At 44.7% G+C, this 22921-nt stretch overlaps 1 protein-coding gene across 5 annotated transcripts in view; it reads right to left on the bottom strand.

The window, feature by feature from the left end:
- Positions 1-21461, bottom strand: part of NUP58 (nucleoporin 58) — a 114384-nt gene extending 92923 nt beyond the window's left edge. For 3 of the 5 annotated variants that reach the window (XM_068266971.1, XM_068266970.1, XM_068266973.1), the window contains exons 1-4: positions 21270-21461; positions 16693-16820; positions 12814-12960; positions 5106-5219 (exon numbers count right to left, since the gene is read on the bottom strand). In XM_068266971.1, coding sequence (XP_068123072.1) covers positions 5106-5219; positions 12814-12960; positions 16693-16820; positions 21270-21373 — 493 coding nt within the window. In that variant the 5' untranslated portion in view covers positions 21374-21461. Of the gene's footprint in view, positions 1-5105; positions 5220-12813; positions 12961-16692; positions 16821-21045; positions 21140-21269 lie in introns of those variants that run through there. The other 2 variants (XM_068266974.1, XM_068266972.1) reach the window with 2 other exon arrangements.
- Positions 21462-22921: the final 1460 nt, after the last annotated feature.

The following is a 22921-nucleotide window of genomic DNA, read 5'->3' as shown; positions in this document are numbered from 1 at the left end:
AAGCAATCCTTAGTTACACAGCAAAAAAAGAAAGCCCTGGATGCACTCTGATTAAAGAATACGGCACGATAGTTGCCAAAAGTATTATAACTAATAACTGGAAGAATCCGGCTAGGTTAGATATAGGAGAATGGCTTGTTAGGATGGATGAATTGTGTAAGAACAGGGATCTAGGAAAGATGGCTAGAGTAGAAGAAATATGGAGAAGTCTTATAGCTAATCTCGATTAGGTCTGTCTTGGAGAGGGCCTGAGCTGAGAGTTGGTGAGCTGAGAGTTGGGAGTGACGGGCGAGGGTTGTTTTGGTGGCTGGAGCAGGGCTGGTGGGTATTGGTATATGATGGTAGACACCTGGGAAGGAGTGATTGATGGGATGACTGTGAGGGGCTCATTTGGGGCGTCCATGTTTGTTGGATGAATCTGTAGGATTTGGATACCTTTTAAAGAGAGAGGTTGGAGAGTCGAGAGGAATATATGTAGGATGTGGATGGGGTAAAGGTATATGAAGGATAAATGATAACTGTCGCAGTAACAGCCAGGTAATAGTGAGGAATAAGAGTTTAATGGGGAAGAAAGTCACAGAGATACCTACCTAGCACGTACTAATCTATAATGAATATCATACGATGAATAAACTATGATGATCACGCATTTCAGTTTAGAGGTACGGCATGAAAAGAAATTGCCAATGCCCCATGTAACTGAGTACCCATGTATTTGGGTCTGTGTGCTGAGTTTAAAAAAAAAAAAAATGCTGATCTTGTGTGTAAATTGCTTTAGGCTTTTCAACTGCCCTCCAGGGTTACCATTAGTAAAAAGTACCAGCTCACACAAAAGGAACAAACCAAGGAGACCAAAGGAAATGAACAACCAGTGTTGGCAACAAAGGCAGCGGCCATCACACCAACAGCATTCTGTATAGCTGCTAGAAGGCCTCCAAAAACAGGAGCCCGCCAATTAGAAAGCTCCCTGGATGAAGGAAGGAACACAAATAGGAGATGGGGAATGGAGGGCTAGGCCTTAAAGAGGAGCTGTTAGGTATAAGGTCTCAGAGAAAAAAAAAAAAACACACACATCAGTAGCTAAAGATTGGCTGTACTTACATTACATATGCATTTCACTGTCCACGTTTGGATTTCACAGAATTTTTATATAGTATTTGCAGAGAATGATGCTCCTGACAGCTCATGGCAGGTTCCAAGTTTGTCTGTCTCCTATGAAGCCAATTGTGTCGTCATGTCCTCCCTGCTTCCTGATGATTCGATCCAGAAAAAAGACAACACTACTGTGCAGTGAATATTAATTAGCCATGTGGCTAGGAACAATAGCGGACTCATGCAGTATACTCTGCCCGGAGATTTTTCAGTGCTTTGAGCTGGACTGCATTACAAGCTGTTGTAACATGAGCCTGTAACTTCTCACTAGCAGCTGAGGAGAGGACCCAAGGTGGGAAGAAGCAGCCCCAGAATGCTTTGCAGTATGGTATGCGGCCTCTCGGCTTCTTAAGAGCTTGGGAATAACAGCCTTGCTGTTAGGCACACATCAAAAGTAAGAGAGATTTTTAACTTCAGTATTGCCTACTTGGCTTCCTTCTAAACTGTTTAACACAGGAGAATAGAGGTTTAAATTAGCTTTTGCAGCCTGACAGTTACTCTTTAACACGGTCTGCTGAAAGCACTGTATCCTTAATGGCTCATTTGACTCATGGACCTACTCATCAAGGTAAGGACAATATGGGTTTTCCTGGTGGACCAATATTGGATAGCTCCAGGGTTCAGTAACATTGCTGCCCAAGTCACAGCAGGTTGTGAGATTTGCATGCGTCATAATCCTGGACAAGAAGTCAAGGTAAGACAGGGATATTTGCCTCAGCCAGAGTACCCATTTCAGCTCATTCATTTACCAATGGTGTATACCCTTGGTAATTGAATCAAATCAATTTGAATATGTATTGGCCTGTGTTGATTTGTTCTCTGGCCAGAAGAAAATGCTAAAAAAACAGCCAAAAAAAGCAAAAATGCTCTCAGAAGTGATTTGCAGATGCACATCCCAAGAAGTAACAGACCGGGATTAAGATTCCCATATTACTGATCAGATTCTACAAAAAAATGCTGCAAGCTTTGGGTGTTACTTCGGCTGTCCATAAGCATTCTACCAAAGGGTATGACTGAATGGTACCATCAAAAAAATAAAATGCAAGAACAAACAGGTAAACCACATACTGAAGGTTTCTCCATTCTATTCAATATTAGGACCGTTGCAAAAAGTGTAAAGAGCGGGTTATGTCCAAGTGAAATATTGTTTGGAGAGGTACCAGGACAGGACACAATTGTACTCATCTCAAACAGGGCTGTGGAGTCGGTACAAAAATTATCAGACCCTTCAGATGGTGTAGCCACTGTCTCCAACTCTAGCTATTCAAAATTGCTCCGACTCCTCAGCCTATCCAGGGCTATGGAGTGGGTACAAAAACCACCACACTCCAGTTTATGAAACAGACTCCAGGTACCCAAAAATTGCTCCGACTCCACAGCCCTGATCTCAACAAAGACAACCTTTACGTCCAAATTAGACTGAATATGTAATCTCTTTAATCAGATATAATCTTAATGTTTATTATTCCATTTCAGACCTAAAATGCATACAAGAATCATATAAAAACTAAAACCTGGAGACTGGGTGTTAGGTGAAAATTTACCAGAAACTCACTGGAAGCCAGATATCACAATCCATATCAAGTCTTGCTATATTGACCACCTCCGTAAAAACCTGAGGGATCCACTTCCCGGATTCATGCCAGCCATTGCAAGAAACCAACCAGGAGTGGACTTACACCTATATATGTGTTGATGTATCTTGTTTATCTATAAGTCTTGGGAAGATCCGAATATAAACATAGCTTTAAGCTCAACACACACCATACAATCTTGGTTGTAAAGATTTACCAAATCTCTGTAGTATAAGGTCCAACAGATTGAAAATGCCTTGAATGATTGATTGGATAAGCTCTTACACTACATGAAAGTGGTAAGATTGAACAACCAAGATTGTATGGTGTGTGTTGAGCCTTACAAAGAAGGTGGCTCAAGCAGAGTGTACCAGCAGCAAATAAAAACCTCTTCTCTATAGGGTTAGAAGACTACAGGAAACTGAAAGCACATCTGATTGAAGACACCTTGCAATCTGGTGGAGGAGGCATGTACCTGAATGCATATTGCTATCCTTAGATGTTGTAATAGATGAGGTCTGGGGGTAAAGTAGGGTTTGCAAGCCGAGAGCCTGATTATCAGTTTCTGGGGGTCGGGAACCCAGCCTGACAGGTCTATTCACTCGGGTAGGCAGGCAAACTAGTATTAGTATACAGTGTTCTCCCCAGAATTTTTTTCCAGCCGGGTGGCATGAAATAGTAGCCGGGTGGCATGAAAAAGTAGCCGGGTTGGGCGAGTTGAAAATGCAGGGCAACTGTGCTTACAGCATAGGAGGTGGTGAGGAGGTGAGCTGATGACAGCCGGGTGGTCACCAAATCTAGCCGGGTGGAGCAACCGGCTAAAAGAGCCTGGGGAGAACACTGAGTATAAGAAGATTCATAGACATTTCTAAATATATATATATATATATATATATATATATATATATATATATATATATATATATATATATATATATATATATATATATATATATATATATATATATATATATATATATATATATATATATATATATATATATATATATATATATATATATATATATATATATATATATATATATATATATATATATATATATATATATATATATATATATAATGGGGGAGATTGTGTGTAATGAGATAGATAGATATAGATATATATATATATATATTTCACACACACACACACACACACACACGTCTCATTGCCGAAGAGTTTTAATAAATCTATGCAATCCACTTGATCTGCTCATGAAGTTTCATTCAGTTTATTAAATTTTGACTTGACGCAGCAGCCCCAAGACTATTAACTTTTATGCCGAGTTCTCTCCAGGAGAAATGTTCACATATCAATAAAATACATTTAAAGCCACCAGCATGCAAGAAAACACACTAAATAGGTTTGATATTTCTTTTTTTTTAACCTACTTTTTGGTACTTTATGAATCATAGAGTGCTGAAAAGATTTGTTGCAGAGAAGATAAAACTGCACAAGGCCCAGTGTGTGCGCCATTTCTCAGAAGGCAATTGGGGCCGATTAGAAAGCCTTGGCCAGCTTGTGAATGAGAAGAGCTTGAAGGATTTTTTTTTTTTTTTTTTTTTTTTTTGCATCCTAAAAATCAAAGCAGCCGACACTTACCTGGGGGTTCTATCGCTCCCCCTGCAGCGGTTATGTCCGACACCGTCCTCTTCCAGTGCTCCGTTCCCAATGTAATCACGCAAGTGATTGCGCGCGTCATCGGGAGCTTCCTGCGCAGGTGCAGTACAAGAAAACTTCGTACTGCGCTTGCGCAGCAAGCTCCCGATGACGTGAGCGGTAGCGAGCATTATTCGTCTGTTTAGACGACTATTAAACCCGGACCGGCGGCGGGGAACGGGTGATCAGAGGAGGACAGCGTGGGACATTACCGCTGCAGGGGGCCAGAAGAAAACCCAGGTAAGTGTCAGCTTGTTTGATTTTTAGAATCCCACTAAGGAGACTGGCAGCATTTTTTGGATTGCGCTTTCAAAATCGGAGCAAAACATGATCACGATCAGTCTAATAAAGCACTGCACACAGCGCTGGCACGATTTAAAAGTACTGCAGTGATTCCACGTGGGTTCCATCAAAACTAGGAATACAGAGCCAGGGGGGAAAGATATTTACTTACCTGGGGCTTAGAATTAGAACTACAGCACGGGACCTGAAAGATTGCTGGGGTCTAGAGTCAGCCCAAGGTTAGTGAATCTGATCTTTCTTTCCCCTACTCCCAGTAACAACTGATAACTAGACCCCACAGACCTATAAAACCATTTTATACAGTACTTGTCTGCTGCTCAAACAGGTGGCAGTGCAGATTGAACACCAAAAAGCAAACATTTGAAACTTTTCTGATTAGTTTTTTTCTTGCGCAGAATACAAGTAATAATTACCTGAAATTGATGGATTTGTATTTTGAAAAAGGGAACCAGTAAGCCCAAGACTTAAGCCAGTGGATGCTGTATTTGTAGCTGGAGCGCTGTTCAAATTCAGTGAAAACCCAGTGCCTGGAGGACAAAATCACCAAGTATGAGTTCACAAATCCACTGCCATCACCACAAGACTCACAGGCGTCACATGCAATTCATTTATAGTTCATCATTAACTTTTCATAACACAAAATAAAAATCAATTGCGGGTGTCAAATTCACCACAGACATTACAGAGCAGAATATCACAAATTCACATTGTGACATACATGAGTGAGCCTTACTCACTTTAGAAGACCCCAATAACTGTATGCTCAAACTAATCATTGTATATAAAATGTATCCAGGACCTACCATTGCCCATCGCGAAAAAGATTGGAGTCTCTCAGGGCACTCAAGTCTAAAAGCTTAGTACACACGTTAATTAGGATTGGTGAATCACTGACCAATTTGACCCCCTTCATGTGATATGAGGGTTTACATACACAATCTGTTCATAGTATTCAAAATGTGTTGACCCACCCTTAAAGGGACCCTAAACAGTGGCCTAAACTGAAAATCTGGACTTTCCTGGGGCTTCCTCCAGCTCCCTGTAGCCCACAATGTCCCCCAGCATCCTCTTCCCCCTTCTGTGGTATCGCTGGTGGCTCCGGTAATCTGGCATCTTCAGCTGAAGTGGCGCGTCATTACACCAATCACCGTAAGCATCCTGTGCGGTCTCTAAAGACTGAACCATGCAGGATGCTTACATCGACCAGCGTGATGGCATGCGGGGGGGGGGGGGGGGGGGGGGTGCCGTGCATGCGCGACTTCGGCTGAAGTCGCGGGATTACTGGAGCCGCCAGAGGCCGTTGTTCAGAGTCCCTTGCGTATGTTTAAAAAGGGCGTCTGGAAAAAAGGGTGCCTGATAAAGACAAAAAAAGCCAGATTCGGCAACAAAAAGGGTGCCTGGTTTAGCCAAAAATCTAGTTTTAGTTTATAAAAAGGATGCAGTTATAGGCAAAATTTGTTGGGCTATAAAAGGGCTCTGGATATAGCTGAGAAAGGTGATTACTATGACCTAACTTCTCCCTACTCTCACACAGATCCCTCCCCTGATGGTGCCCAACCCTAACCCCCCTGGTGGTGCCTAACCCTAAGAACCCCCCCCCCCCCCCGGTGATCGCTATGAACTAACTTCTCCCTACTCACACAGAACCCTGCACTCCCCGGTGGTGCCTAACCGACCCCCTGGGGGGTGCCTAAGCCCCACCCCCCTCCTCCGGTGGAGCCTAACATCCAAGACCCCCCTGGTGGTGCCAAAGCCTCTCCCCCCCCCCCATTCAAAAATCTTGGCTATAAATCAATGCCCTTTTGTAGCAAAAAAAAAAACAAAACAAAAAAAAACCTCAGGCGCCCTTTTCATCACCTTGTAGGCCTGGTGCACACCAAAAACCGCTAGCAGATCCGCAAAATGTTAGCGGATATGGAAACGCTTTTTCTTCTTTTTCTGTAGCGTTTCAGCTAGCATTTTGCGGTTTTGGGAAGAGTTTTTGGTGTAGTAGATTTCATGTATTGTTACAGTAAAGCTGTTACTGAACAGCTACTGTAACAAAAACGCCTGGCAAACCGCTCTGAAATGCCGTTTTTCAGAGCGGCTCGCGTTTTTCCTATACTTAACATTGAGGCAGAAACGCATCCGCAATCCAAAATCTGCAGCAGCCCGGGAGTATGCGTTTCTGCAAAACGCCTCCCGCTCTGGTGTGCACCAGCCCATTGAAATACATTACCCTAGCGGATCCGCACCCGCAAGCGGATCGCAAACCGCAGCAGACCCGCTCTGGTGTGCACTAGGCCGTAGTCCATATTTGCAGAAAAAAAAAAAAAAAAACATTGAAGTCTATGGAGGCGCCCTTTTAACTACTTAAGGACTGCAGTCATAAAACCCTTTAAGGACCAGACACTTTTTCCCATTCAGACCACTGCAGCTTTAACGGTTTATTGCTCTGTCATACAACCTACCACCTAAATGAATTTTACACATTCTTTTCTTGTCACTAATACAGCTTTCTTTTGGTGCCATTTGATTGCTGCTGCGATTTTTAGTTATTACATTCATCAAAAAAAAAAAAAAAAAAAAAAAAAAAAACACACGACATGAATTTTATCAAAAAAAAAAAAAAAAAATAATAATGATTTTTTTTTTTACTTTGTGATAAAATTTGTCAAATAAAGTAAAATTTCTGTATACATTTTTTGTCCAAATTTATTGTGCTACATGTCTGATAAAAATAAAAAAAAATAATAAAATAAAAACATTCAGTGTATATTTATTGGTTTGGGTAAAAGTAAAAGTCAGCGCTGCGTAATATGTTGGCGCTTTATAAATACAATAAATAATAAATAAGTTATAGCGTTTACAAACTATGGCGCAAAAAGTGAATTTTCCCATTTTGAAGCATCTCTGACTTTTCTGACCCCCTGTCATGTTTCATGAGGGGCTAGAATTCCAGGATAGTATAAAATACCCCCCAAATGACCCCATTTTGGAAAGAAGACATCCCAAAGTATTCACTAAAGCCTCATACACACGGGCCACAATTGTCGCCGCAAACCACGTGGCGCACACATTGCGGCGACAGGTCGACCATGTGTATTAGGCGCGCGCCCCGAATCATCTCTACTTAGAGCTGTGGCCACAACTATCGCTAGTCCGCCGTGTGTAGGCGGACTAGCGACAGCAACACACACGCAGTGAGCAGAGCTTCCGGCAGGGGGAGGGGGGAAACCTTCGGCGACAGCTTCCGCCGAATCTCTGTCCCTCTGTGCGTTACACAGAGGGACCTGGCGACGAACTGTCGCTGCTTTTTTTTTTCCCTTGACTAGCAACATGTGTCTCGTGAGTATGAGGCTTTAGAGGCATGGTGAGTTCATAGAAGATTTTTTTTTGTCACAAATTAAAAGGAAAATGACACTGACAAAAAAATTAAAAAAAAAAAGTTTCCATTTCTGCTTACTTGTGACAAAGAAGAAATCTGCCACGGACTCACTATGCCCCTCTCTGAATACCTTGAAGTGTCTACTTTCCAAAAATGGGGTCATTTGTGGGGTGTGTTTACTGTCCTGGAATTTTGGGGGGTGCTAAATTGTAAGCACCCCTGTAAAGCCTTAAGGTGCTCATAGGACGTTGGGCCCCTTAGCGCACCTAGGCTGCAAAAAGAGGTCACACGTGTGGTATTGCCGTACTCAGGAGAAATAGTATAATGTGTTTGTTTTTTTTGTTTTTTTAACCTCTTGACGACCAGCTAACGCCGATTGGCGTAAACTGGTCGTCTGCGGGTTACCATGGAAACGGCCGCTCGATCGAGCGGCCTTTCCATGTCAGTTCACGGAGGGTGTCTCCGTGAACAGCCGGAGAGCCGCCGATGGTGGCTCGCCGGCAATATGTAAACAGGCGGGGAAGAAATCCCCGCTGTTTACATCATACGGCGCTGCTGCGCAGCAGCGCCGTAAGGCAGATCGGCGATCCCCGGCCTCTGATTGGCCAGGGATCACCGGCATATGATAGGCCGAAGCCTATCCTTCAATGCGCAGGACGGAAATCCGTCCTGCGCAGCACACAGGGGAAGGGAGAGGGAGGGAGCTGGCGAGAGGGCGGAAAGCGCTGCGGAGGGGGGCTTTGAAGAGCCCCCCCCCCGCTAAGCAACTGCAGCCGGCGGCGATCAGACCCCCCCCAGCAGGACATCCCCCTAGTGGGGAAAAAAGGGGGGTAGTCTGATCGCCCTGCTGCACTCCTGATCGGTGCTGCGGGCTGTAGAGCCCACGCAGCACCAATCAGTGTAAAATCCCCTGGTCGGCAAGTGGTTAAAAACACACACACACACACACACACACACACACACACACACACACACCTCTCCCACTCAGCAAGGCTATGTGTAAAAATACACCAACACATTATACTACTTCTCCTGAGTACAGCGATACTACATGTGACACTTTTTTGCAGCCTAGGTGCGCTAAGAGGCCCAACGTCCTATTCACAGGTCATTTTGAGGCATTTGGTTTCAAGACTACTCCTCATGGTTTAGGGCCCCTAAAATGCCAGGGCAGTATAGAAACCCCACAAGTGACCCCATTTTAGAAAGAAAACACCCCAAGGTATTCTGTTAGGAGTATGGTGAGTTCATAGAAGATTTTTTTTTGTCACAAGTTAGCGGAAATTGACACTTTGTGGAAAAAAATAAAACTAAAAAGCAATTTCTGCTAACTTTTGACAAAAAAATAAATTCTATGAACTTATCATACACCTAACGGAATACCTTGGGGAGTCTTCTTTCTAAAATGGGGTCACTTGTGGGGTTCTTATACTCCCTGGCATTTTAGGGGCCCAAAACCGTGAGTAGTCTAGAAACCAAATGCCTCAAAATGACTGTTCAGGGGTATAAGCATCTGCAAATTTTGATGACAGGTGGTCCATGAGGGGCCGAATTTTGTGGAACCGATCATAAGCAGGGTGGCCTCTTAGATGACAGGTTGTATCGGCACTGAAGTGCAGCAAGCACAGGATGTTCTCAAATCGTGACCTGGACATGGCAGCAGAGAACATGGGCATGTGATGTATTGGGTGCGTAGACCAACAAGACCGCAATACATTTCTTTTTGACTAGACCAGGGGTTCTCAAACTGGGTGCCGCGGCACCCTGGTGCGCCTCGGGCACATTTCAGGGGTGCCTCGGCATTCATCCCCATCCTTTATGCAGTACCATCAGGTAATGCAACCACACATTGATATACAATGTGGCTGCATTACCTGCTAGTTAACCTTTAGTCCCCGCAACCATGAAGTTATCCATGAGAGGAATTGCAGTGCCTAATAAGTATCACTAGCTACTTGGAGTGAGTCGTCGCCTGCTAAGGGTCATAACGGCATTTTTGTAGTGGTTTTTGCCTTGAAAAAATTTCAAAGCCATCAAGGGGGCCTTCACCCAAAAAAGTTTGGTAACCACTGGACTAGACCCATGTTAAAGGAGTTCTCAGGCAAAAAAAAAAAAAAAATTCACTTATCTGGGGCTTCTACCAGCCCCATGCAGCCATCCTGTGCCCTCGTAGTCACTCACTGCTGCTCCAGTCCCCTTCCATTACGCATTAAACCACTAACGTGTAAAAATGTATGTGTTAATGTTCCTGCACCAGCGGGCATGCGTAAAAATGTACGCAATGTGGCCCGCCGACCCTGAGGTCGGCAAAAACTAAACGAGCTGACAGAAGGGGACCAGAGCAGCAGAGAGTGACTACGAGGGCACAGGATGGCTGCATGGGGCTGGTAGAAGCCCCAGGTAAGTGAAACTTTTTTTTTTGCCTGATAACTCCTTTAAGGAGGAGAAGGCCCCCCCCCCAAAAAAAAATGTTACGTTCGGAAACGTGGCTTCCACAGAAAAGGTTGGGCATAGTAGCTTCTTGGATTGGCGGTTGCGTATTGTGTGGCATAACGGTTGGTCTCAGCCACAATTAAGTCTTACCAGCAGTGATCAGAAAAAAAAAATTCTGTCACTGCGGTGGGGCGGGTGAGGGTTTGGCCGGGTGACAGATTAGGGCCTGATCTGATGGATAGGAGTGCTAGGGGGTGACAGGAGGTGATTGATGGGTGTCTCAGTGGGTGATTAGGAGGGGAGAATAGATGCAATCAATGCACTGGGGAGGAGATCGGAAGCGGGTCAGAGGGGGATCTGAGGGTTTGGCCGAGTGATCAGGAGCCCACACGGGGCAAATTAGGGCCTGATTTGATGGGTAGGTGTGCTAGGGGGTGACAGGAGGTGATTGATGGGTGTCTCAGGGTGTGAATAGAGGGGGGGGGGGGGGGAATAGATGCAAGCAATGCACTGGGGAGGTGATCGGGGGTATCTGAGGGCGATCTGAGGGTGTGGGCCGGTCATTGGGTGCCCGCAAGGGGCAGATGAGGGTGATCTGATGGGTATGATGGGTAGCAGTGACAAGTGGTGATTGATGGGTGATCAGAGGGAAGAACAGATGTAAATAACGCACTGGGGAGGTGATCAGAGGGGGTCTGGGGGGGCTGAGGGTGTGGGCGGGCGATTGGTTGCCCGCAAGGGGCAGATTAGGGTCTGATCTGATGGGTAGCAGTGACAGGTGGTGACGGGGTGATTGATGCGTGATCACTGGGTGATTAAAGGGGAGAGCAGATGTAAACAATGCACTTTCGGAGGTGATCTGAGGGTGGGTCTGCGGGCAATCTGAGGGTGTAGGCGGGTGATCAAGTGCCCACAAAGGGCAGGTTAGAGTCTGAGCTGATGGGTGGCAGTGACAGGGGGTGATTGACAGGTGATTACAGGGGAGAATAGATGTATACAGTACACGGGGGGGGGGGGGTGATCAAGAGCCCCCAGGGGGCAGTTTAGGACTTAATCTAAAAAAATAGCGTTGACAGATAGTGACAGGGAGTGATTGATGGGTGATTGGGTGCAAACAGGGGTCTAGGGGGTGGTCTGAGGGGTGCTGTGGGCAATCAGGGGGCAGATCAGTGTGCTTGGGTGCAGACAGGGAGGGCTGCAGCCTGCCCTGGTGGACCCTCAATCACTGGGACCACCAGGGCAGGAGGCAGCCTGTATAATACACTTTTTATCCATTACAAAGTGTATCATACACTTTGTAGCGGCGATTGCATGGTTAACAACCCGCCGGCGCTTCCGATCAGCCGGCGGGTGGGCAGAGCCTATTGCCGGCGGATGCACACGCGTGATCCCCGGCCACGAGTCCCATTTGCGTTACGTGGTCCTGGGCATGCCACTTTGCCGCCGCCCATAGGTAGTGGGCGGTCGGCAAGTGGTTAATACAGATGGAGCCAGAGTCGGGAGTTGAGATGGAGGTTGTGTGTACCAAAGCAACAGCCCTGGTAAGTATTAGGCTAAGGAGTAATAGCCATTTTGGGTACCTGGAGTCATAGTTGGTTTTGGAAGTTTCATGAAGTGAGGAGTCGGATGATTTTTGTACCAGCTCCACAGCCCTGGTGGCCGTTGGCGTCACTGCATAGCAATATAAATCTCGGTACTGATCTCAGGCTCTGTTGGCACTGCGATTCAACCCATAAAAAAACAATGCAAAAAGATAGCTGCACACAGTCAGTAAGATACTCCAAGGGCTGGCGCCCTTTAATCATTCACAAAGTTGCTGCTCCGTGTGCCTTATGGGATGGTAGGCAAGGGCGTCTGGAAAAAAATTGTGGCAATGGAGCACTCTATAGTGCAGAAAACTTTTTAATAAACAGGAATTAAAACTGCACTTACAAGAAACATGCAAGTAGACAGCAGATCGCACATACATGAGCAAAATCCAGGTCTCCCTCTGGTGTTTCCTTCCAAACACTTTCCCCTTCCCTACACTGTGGCCAGCAGTGTAGCTTTCCGAATAGGACACAGGTACTCTCCACTAGAGGTGGGCGGACCAGATGTTTAGCATGCCAATTGCTTTATTACGCGTTTCGGCGTAGCAACACCATCAGATCTGAGCTACAGTTCAGATATGCTGGCCATGGTGTAGTGAAGGGGAAAGTATTTGGAAGGGAATGAGAGGGAGACCTGGATTTTACACATGTATGTGCCACGTGCTGTCTACTTGCCAACCACACCTGGCTAGATATGCATTTACCCACAAAATCCCATAAAGTGCCACGTACCTGCTGCGGGTGCGGATGTTAAAGCAGAGGCCAGGGAGAGGCCCGTAGATGAGGTAGTAGTAGGAGTAGTAGTCAGAGAAAAAGGCGTGGCAGATCCAGCAGGTTTGCCAAAATTTAATGAGAATCCAGATGAAGCGGTTGTAGTGGCTGAAATACAAACAGTTCATGTGACACTATTTCATGCAATAAATACATTGGTCTAAGCATGAAAGTGGCTCATCAGCTAAGCTTTACATTCTCTATGGTAACACTTCCAATTTCAAGAATTTCCAACACTGGATGTATGGTGAAGCTAGCATTCGTTTTCTAGTCTGGAATCTGTACTTTGTGCTGCATTAGGTTCAAGGAACAGACAGTTCTCTCCCTGAACTAGTAATTGGGGACGAACATTCACAATGGTATCATTGTTCCGAATGCTTTGGAACAGCACTCAAATTTTCATTCATGTGTATTGCGACAGTAGAAGGGGTTGGTGATGGTGTTAATGAGAAACTCCAGTGAAAATAATGTAATTTTAAAAAAAAGTGCTTCATTTTTACAATAGTTATGTATAAATTATTTAGTCAGTGTTTGCCCATTGTAAAAGCTTTCCTCTCCCTGATTTACATTCTGACATTTATCACATGGTGACATTTTTACTGCTGGCAGGTGATGTCAGTGGAAGTAGCTGCTGCTTGCTTTTTTGGCAGTTAGAAACAGCTGTAAACAGCTATTTCCCACAATGCAATGAGGTTCACAGACAGGAAATTGTCAGGACCATGGTCCTGACATCACACTGTGGGAGGGGTTTCACCACAATATCAGCCTTACAGAGCTCCCTGATGATCCGTTTGAGAAAAGGTAAAGATTTCTCGTGGGAAAGGGGGTATCAGCTACTGAGTGGGATGAAGTTCAATTCTCTGTCACTGTTTCTTTTCAACTCGCCCAGTTGCGGCCCTCAGGTTACAACTTTCCAGGTACTTCCGCCTTCCAGACATGAAGGAGGAGGCACGGTAACTGGGGAACTGAAAGAGAGCTACAAAGCAACATTCGAAACAGGGGTATCATTCGGGAATGTTCATCCCTACCAATAATCAGCTGCTTTTCAAAGCTTTCTGAGGCTAAGTTCCCACTATAAAGCACACAGTGCACAGGAAAATGCAACATTATATTTTGTTTGTGCTTACTATGATGTTTTGTGCAACTGCAAAGCCCCATACGTGGGGCAGAAACAATTGCACAAAAGAGTGCAGCAGGCATTGTATCTGCAGTTTGACACCAGTGGAAATGACATTACCGAAATCATATAACACTGAGCAGGTGTCCTTGTGATTGGGTTCTGAAAATCAAAATGCAGGCCCTTAGTGATCTTCATAGAACTCTGACCCTCTCAGTTTTGTAAAAAAAATAAAAAATAAAATAAAACACTCAGGGTGGAGGAGCGAAAATATTTGAGTGAACAGTTTGAAATAAAGGCCCATACCCTATTCATTTTTCTCCTGAGTTTTCTCCAATGAGAGATTTTCAAACCATAAAAAGTGGCCAGTGGGTGTGATGCGGGGAGTGACTGGCAATTTTCTCATTACTAGCACAGGAGGGCCACTGGCAGTTAACCCATTAGCACCACGTGTGTTACTGCAGTAACATGCATTACCATAGAAACCCACGCACTGTGGTAACATGCATTACGAGAAAACCGCACGCATTGACTCAGTAACGTATGTGGCGCTTTGCTAGAATTTAGTGCATCAGGCTCAGTGTGTGCGATTAACCACTTGAGAACCACAGTCTTTTCGCCCCTTAAGGACCAGAGCCTTTTTCTCCATTCAGACCACTGCAGCTTTTACGGTTTATTGCTCGGTCATACAACCTACCACCTAAATGAATTTTACCTCCTTTTCTTGTCACTAATACAGCTTTCTTTTGGTGCCATTTGATTGCTGCTGCGAGTTTTAGTTTTTATTATATTCATCAAAAAACACATGAATTTTGTCAAAAAAAAAATGTTGGTTTTTTTTTTACTTTCTGTGCTGACATTTTTTTTCAAATAAAGTAAAATTTCTGTATACATTTTTGTCCAAATTTATTGTGCTACATGTCTTTGATTAAAAAAATAAAATAAATTAATTAAAAAAAAAAAGAAAAATTCAGTGTATATTTATTTGTTTGGGTAAAAGTTATAGCGTTTACAAACTATGGTGCCAAAAGTGAATTTTCCCATTTTGAAGCATCTCTGACTTTTCTGACCACCTGTCATGTTTCACGAGGTGCTAAAATTCCAGGATAGTATAAATACCCCCCAAATGACCCCATTTTGGAAAGAAGACATCCCAAAGTATTCACTGAGAGGCATGGTGAGTTCATAGAAAATTTTATTTTTTGTCACAAGTTAGCGGAAAATGACACTTTGTGCAAAAAAAAAAAAAAAAAAAATATTAAATCTGCCACGGACTCACTATGCTCCTCTCTGAATACCTTGAAGTGTCTACTTTCCAAAATGGGGTCATTAGTGGGGTGTGTTCACTGTCCTGGCATTTTGGGGGGGTGCCTAATTGTAAGCACCCCTGTAAAGCCTAAAGGTGCTCATTGGACTTTGGGCCCCTTAGCGCAGTTAGACTGCAAAAAAGTGCCACACATGTGGTACTGCCGTGCTCAGAAGAAGTATTTTTTAATGTGTTTTGTGGTGTATTTTTACATATATCCATGCTGGGTGGGAGAAATAGCTCTGTAAATGACAATTTATTTATTTATTTTTTACACACACACACACAATTGTCCATTTACAGAGATATTTCTCCCACTCAGCATGGGTATGTGTAAAAATACACCCCAAAAAACCTTATACTACTTCTCCTGAGTAAGGCGATACCACGTGTGACACTTTTTTGCAGCCTAGGTGCGGCTAAGGGGCCTAACGTCCTAGTCACAGGTCATTTTGAGGCATTTGTTTTCTAGACTACTCCTCACGGTTTAGGGCCCTTAAAATGCCAGGGCAGTATAGGAACTCCAAAAGTGACCCCATTTTAGAAAGAAGACATCCCAAGGTATTCTGTTAGGTGTATGGTGAGTTCATAGAATATATATTTTTTGTCACAAGTTAGTGAAAAGTGACACTGTGAAAAAAAAAAAAAAAATCAATTTCCGCTAACTTTTGACAAAATAAAACCTATGAACTCGTCATACACCTAACAGAATACCTTGATTGATGGGTGATTGACAGGTGATCAGTGGGTTATTACAGGGGGGATAGAGGCATACAGTACACGGGGGGGGGGGGTTCTGGGGAGGGTGATCAGGAGGGAGCAGGGGGCAGTTTAGGGCATAGAAAAAAAAAATAGCGTTGACAGATAGTGACAGGGAGTGATTGATGGGTGATTAGGGGGGTGATTAAGTGCAAACAGTGGTCTGGGGGGTGGTGGGCAGGGGGGGGGGGGGGGGGGGGGAAGATCAGTGTGCTTGGGTGCAGACTAGGGTGGCTGCAGCCTGCCCTGGTGGTCCCTCGGACACTGAAACCACCAGTGCAGGAGGCAGCCTGTATAATAGGCTTTGTATATATTACAAAGCCTATTATACGCTTTGTCAGCGGCAATCGGGCAGCTAGTAACCCGCCGGCGCTTCCGAACGGCCAGCGGGTTACAGCGCGAGGGGGCGGAGCCTGTCGCCGGCGGCTGATCGCGTCACGAATGACGCGATCGCCGCTTAACCACGCCCGCCGCCACCGATGGGCGTATTGCGGTCGTTTGGGCCCAGCCCTTGCTGACACCCATCGGCTGTGGGCGGTCCGCAAGTGGTTAATCTCATCATTATGCACTACTGAGGGCATTGCTTATTTCACAACTAAAGTTGAAATTCAGTTTAAACATTAATATGCTATTTTGGTTGAATATTAACATTACTTACCTGGATTCTGTAATCCCAAAGTAAATCCTGCAGTAGCTGGTTTTGCCCCAAAAAGGCCTCCAGTTCCTGTTGCAGATGCAGTTGTCACAGGAGTATTAAAGCCCCCAAAAAGTGTGGTACCTGGATTACTGCAATAAAAAAAAAAAAAAAAGTGAATTCAGTGTGTAAAACTAAAGTATTTAATAAAAAGAGTATGGAAAAAATAAATAAGAAGTTAAAAATCAGGATAATACCATTTATTGGCTAACTAAAAATGAATAAAAATAAGCAAGCTTTCGGCCTTGCAGCCTTCGTCTGGCTTATATCCTGTTAGTTTGCAAGCTGGTGGTACAGACAGCTATATACATGCAACATCAAAAGGGAAAACAGATATTTTTTTCAAGCTTAAATACATGTCATTAAGATGCCTTAATTCAAACAGACCATCTAAATGGGGTTAGAGGTCTTTAGCTGAGAGAAGGATCCTTGTTTACTCGATGCTCACAGATCTGGGATTAGGTTTGACCCAGAGGTATCATAAATTCTTAGTTGGGTCTGCCTAGAGAGCCCAGCCTCTGTTGCTATCCAGATTCCTCCTCTGCGAGACCCCATAATTCACAGCCGCGCTGCTGACACACAGCGTGTCAGAGCGGGCTGTATTTACCTCCGCCTGTCAGTCTCGCCGCTCCCCCCCCCGCCTCCTGCATCACTCCGGTCCCCACCCACGTCCCTTCCCGCTGATTGGAGGGAAGGGACGGGGGCGGGGACCAGAGCGATTTCAGGAGGCGGGGGAGCACCGAGACTGACAGGAGGAGGTAAACACAGCCCGCACAGCGCGGCTGTGATTTATGGGGGTCTCGCAGAGCGGGCTTAGGGGGAATCTGGATAGCAACAGAGGCCGGGCTCTATAGGCAGACCCAGCCTCTGTATGCGGATTTCATTGTTAGAACCCCGCCTCGGGTTCTCCTTAAAGAAAACCTGTACTGAAAATTAAAAGTCAAAATAACCATACACAAGTCCTACTTACCTGCTGCATAGTCTACTCATCAATCGCTTTCTCCTCTCCTGTCTCCTGTTTGTCCACTGTGATCAATGGAATTCTCCGTCTTCCATTTTGAAAATGGCCAATACCCCATAACAGCTTCCTGGTCAGTACACAGTTAAAACTGCAATATCTCCCACTTGAGCCATAGGGAAACATGGACACATCAGATCTCCTCTCAGCTGTAACTGACAGCAACTGATATATTTCAGTTCTGACAAATTGTTGTCAGAACTGGAAGGGATCACTGTAAGAGGAAAATGGTGAGCGTCTGAGAGGAACTGATTGCAAGGTAACCATGTAATGTTCATTTGACGTTACCTAAGGAGTTTATTTTAAATAAATAGTTTTACTCAGTACAGGTTCCCTTTAAGTTACACTTTAAAGGAAACCAGAGACGGGGGGCAGAAACTATACATACCTGGGGCCTCCAGCCCCATGCGCACGGATCGCTCCCACGCTGCAGTCCTCCACTGTCTGCAGCTCTGACATCGGGTCCCGTCACTTCCTACAGCCGCGGCTAGTCTGCGCAAGAGAAGTGCGCCCTCTACGTGTCTCTCCAGTGGCTGCCGGAGAGATACGTAGAGAGCACACTTCCTCTTGCACAGACTGGCCGCGGCTGGAGGAGGTTAAGGGAACCGGTACTGGAGCTGGAGAAAGCTGAGGATGGCGGCGTGGGAGCGATCCGTGTGCATGGGGCTGGAGGAAGCCCTAGGTATGTATAAAACTTCCCCCCCCCCCCCCCCCCCCCCGGTCTCTGGTACACTTTAAGCAAAAGTATTGAATGTACTGAAATGTGGAGACAAGCAAACCACAAAGCATGAAAGGCTCATTTCACATGAACTTAGTGTATTGCCATATTAAAGGACCACTATCACAAAAATTGTAAAAATGTAAATTACCTGTAAACACATACAAATAAGTAGTATGTTTCTTGCAGAGTAAAATGAGCCTTAAATTACTTTTCCCCTATGTAGCTGTCACCTACAGTAAGCAGTAGAAATTTGACAGAACCGACAGGTTTTGGACTAGTCTATCTTTTCATGGGGGATGGCCTTTATCATTTCTAAAGAGACAATCCCTGAAAAGGATTTATATAAAGATGCAGACCGCCACGCTACCTGTATGCACACTTTTTTGCCAGTTGGGCAGAGCAACTGCTCGTTCATACTACATGTGCTTTGTGATTTTTTTAAGCGCTGGCAATTTTTCAAAATCGCCCTGAAAGCGCTTGTGCAATGATTCTCTGTGAGAGAGCTAATATCAGAGCAGTTTGTTTCCGATCTGCTCAGAAAGGCGGTGCTTGTACCATTTTTGGAGAAAAGGGTCAGGTTACAGAAGTAAAAAAAAAAAAAAAAAAAAAAAAAAAAAAAAAGGGGGAGGACAAAATTATCAATATTCTATCCTGCCACTTGCCAAAAGTAGAATATCTGTAACTTTACCAATATTCTCTGGAGCCCAAATTACCGCAGTGCCCCTTTTCTATGTACGTGAAATTTCAATTCACCTTAGGTACACACTGCAATGCTATTCATGTTACCTTCTCTCTCCAAAAACCTTTCAAGTTCTACATTAAAATTTTACAAGGTCTAGCCAAATAGAATCATAGTTATCGTATTTTTCAACATTTAGGCTCGTACACACGCGACTGAAGCCAACGACGGGTCCGTCGGCACCTCCCGCTGGGCGGGTTTTCAGCAGACAGTACAGCGTGTGTACAGTCTGTCGGCGGACTGATAAGGTTGTTCCTGAACGATCCGCCGGGCGGACCAGACGTTGGCTTCAGTCACACGTGTGTACGAGCCTGAAAGAGAACCCGAGGTGGGTTTAAAGAATGTTATCTGCATACAGAGGCTGGATCTGCCTATACAGCCCAGCCTCTGTTGCTATCCCAAACCCCACTAAGGTCCCCCTGCACTCTGCAATCCCTCATAAATCACAGCCGTGCTGTGAGGCTGTGTTTCCCTCTGTAGTGTCAGTCTCAGCTGCTCCCCCGCCTCCTGCATAGCACCGGTTCCGGCCCCTGTCCCTCCCTCTAATCAGCAGGGAGGGAAGGGATGCAGGCGGGGACCGGAGTTCTGCAGGAGACGGGGAGAGCAGCAGACTGACACTATAGAGATAAATACAGCCAGCTCTGACAAGCTGTTTGTCAGCAGCGTGGCTGAGATTTATGAGGGATTGCAGAGTGCAGGGGGACCTTAGGGGGGTTTGGGATAGCAACAGAGGCTGGGCTGTATAGGCAGATCCAGTCTCTGTATGCAGATAATGTTCTTCAAACCCACCTCGGGTTCTCTTTAAGACACACCTAGCTGTAGAAGGCAAAAAAAAAATAAAAAAATAAAAAAAGAGGATAGATATTTTTTTTTTTATTGCACTTTCTGTAAATTCAATAAACTTAATTTCGCTTGTCAAATATCACTGTGTGTCTCCTATATGATATATTTAACTGACATTTTTTATCGTAACAACCAACAATTTATACAGAAAAATCATGACAATTAACAAGGTTGCCCAAACTTGCATGTGCGTGTATACACACACACACACACACACACACACACACACACACAATGGGTCCATGGTCCAGGAGGTCTTGTAGATGCTCTCCCCCAATTACTGTGTCCTCCTCTGCCCCTGTGTATAACTATCAGAAGCAGCAGCACAGCTCACCAAAAACTGGACTCATCTGGGGCTTCCTCCAGCCCACCCTCCTGTAGCCCACGAGGTCTCACTGGTGGCCCCATTAGCCAGGTGAAGTTGTGCGCAACTCGTCCACGCCCCCAGCTCGATCACTCGCATTGCCATAAACCTCCTGCGTCTTTGGAGAGCCGTGCATGCAGCTTACGTTGACATGCGTAATCAAGCCGGATGTGCAGACAGGGGCTGGAGTAGGCAGAGCTGTGGAGTCGGTACTAAAGTCACCCAACTCCTTAGTTTATGAAACCGAATCCAACTCCAGGAACTCAAAAATTACTGACTCCTACGCCACATCCTTTGCATGGCTATGGAGTGGGTACAAAAAACTCCAACTCGGGCGCCTCAGTTTGTGAAACCACCGACCCCAGCTACCCAAAAATTGCTCCAACTCAACCCTGGGGATAAGCCCCAGGTAAGCCCAGATTTGTTTTTTTCCCACTGTTCGGGTCCCTTTAAGAAACAGTACGATAGTATACTTTGTGCTTGAGTACAACCATTTCTGATATACAGTAGTAAACTTCTGACATAGTAAACTACTTTGCCTGGTCCCTTGGAGTTTACTACACAAGGATTCTACTGTATTAGCAACGTTCCAGCAGGGGAATTCCAATCCATTGTGAAGTTGCGATACCTACTGTGCAGCCATACATACTAAATATATATTGGATTTCAGACGCACTTCATAATCAGAGCAGTACAGAGTGTTGAATAGAGTGGCACAGAAACTCAGGAGAGGGGCTGAAAACAGTTTAGGCAATAACGTATATTTATATATATATATATATATCGATATTTTATTTCCCTGACAGGAGTGGGAAGCCCCGCCCCCACTGCTGCACACATCACGTGACGCGCTCACCTGGCAGGCGCGCTTGTACCGAAGGAGAATGGAGCCGCCGTCGCGGTGGCCGGGTTGAGGGTGGTGGTGGAGGAACCCCCGAATGAGAAACCGGTGGTGGCCATGTTCTCCCTCCCTGCGGGAAACGCGCACCGGAAACAGCTCGAATAATCGGCGCTCTGTGATGACGACAGTAGACAGGCGCCAAACTGAAAGGCGCTGTGTACCAGGCCAGCACTCCGACGTCACGACTGAGAGACAAGTCTGCTGCGCCAATAGCATGGCAGAATTCTCACAACGGGGAGGAGGAAAGAGCGTGTACTGTATTACAAATATACGCCTCTTTCCATTCCGTTGCAACCTCTTCTAGCTTGTTGTGACTACTGTGAACATTGTCACTGTGTTACCATCACATTGCTGCACCTGCTCAGTGCATACTTTGTATCATTCGATGATGATGAACAAATCTATAAAGTTGTCTGCCCCTCCTCACTGTGCCTGTGTTCAACCACTTCAGCCTACAGTGTTGAAAATCGTATGCATCCGAGCAAAGTTCACCTACTATTCATTCGCCAATAACTATCGCTACTTATCACAATTAATTGATCTATATCTTTTTTCTTTCAACACTAATTAAGCTTTCTTTGGGTGGTACATTTTGTTAATTATTTTTTTCTAAATCCGTTTTGACAGGAAGATTAAGAAAGAAATGGAAAAAAATTCATTATTTCTCAGTTTTTGGCCATTATAGTTTAAAATTAATACATGCTACCGTAATTAAAACTGATGTATTTTATTTGCCCATTTGTCCCGGTTATTACACCGTTTAAATTATGTCCCTATCACAATTTATGGCGCCGATATTTTATTTAGAAATAAAGGTGCATTTTTTCAATTTGCGTCCATCACTATTTACAAGCTTATAATTTAAAAAAAATATATAATAAGATACTTTCTTGACATGTATATTTAAAAAGTTCAGACCCTTAGGTAACTTTTTTTTATTAAAAAATGTAATTGCGTAATTTTTGGTGGGGGAGGGAAACATAATTTTAAATGTAAAATAATGTATTGTAATGTAAAAAATGTATGTGGGTGTAGTTTACTATTTGACCACAAGATGACCACAGTCAAAAAAAATCCTGGATCACGCTACCAGGAACTATAAGGAGGCTGTAATTTTTTTTTTTTTCAGAAATACCGCGCTCTCTGATTATAAAGCGTCGGTTTTTCTGCAGGGAACTTAGATCTGTGAATGGGAATTATATTTCCATTCACTGATTAGAGGGGTAATGGCAGGCAGCGGGAGCACGCGCGATCGTGAGCCTCAGGCAGCGGCACAGTCTATCTAGACCGATATATCAGTCCAGATAGATTTAAGTCAATGGGAAGCGAAACATATCACCTACTTGTAGGTGATAAAAAAAATAAAATTTATATCTATATATCTCTATCTATCTATGAATAAAAGACGAAGACAACGACAAACACTTATATAGCGCTTTTCTCCTGGCAGACTCAAAGCGCCAGAGCTGCAGCCACTAGGACGCGCTCTATAGGCTGTAGCAGTGTTAGGGAGACTTGCCTAAGGTCTCCTACTAAATAGGTGCTGGCTTACTGAACAGGCAGAGCCGAAATTCGAACCCTGGTCTCATGTCAGAGGCAGAGCCCTT

This window comes from Hyperolius riggenbachi, chromosome 2 (assembly GCF_040937935.1).
Source record: "Hyperolius riggenbachi isolate aHypRig1 chromosome 2, aHypRig1.pri, whole genome shotgun sequence".
NCBI lineage: Eukaryota > Metazoa > Chordata > Amphibia > Anura > Hyperoliidae > Hyperolius > Hyperolius riggenbachi.
The sequence above is the reverse complement of the archived record's forward strand: the minus strand, read 5'-3'. Positions and strand labels throughout refer to the sequence as shown.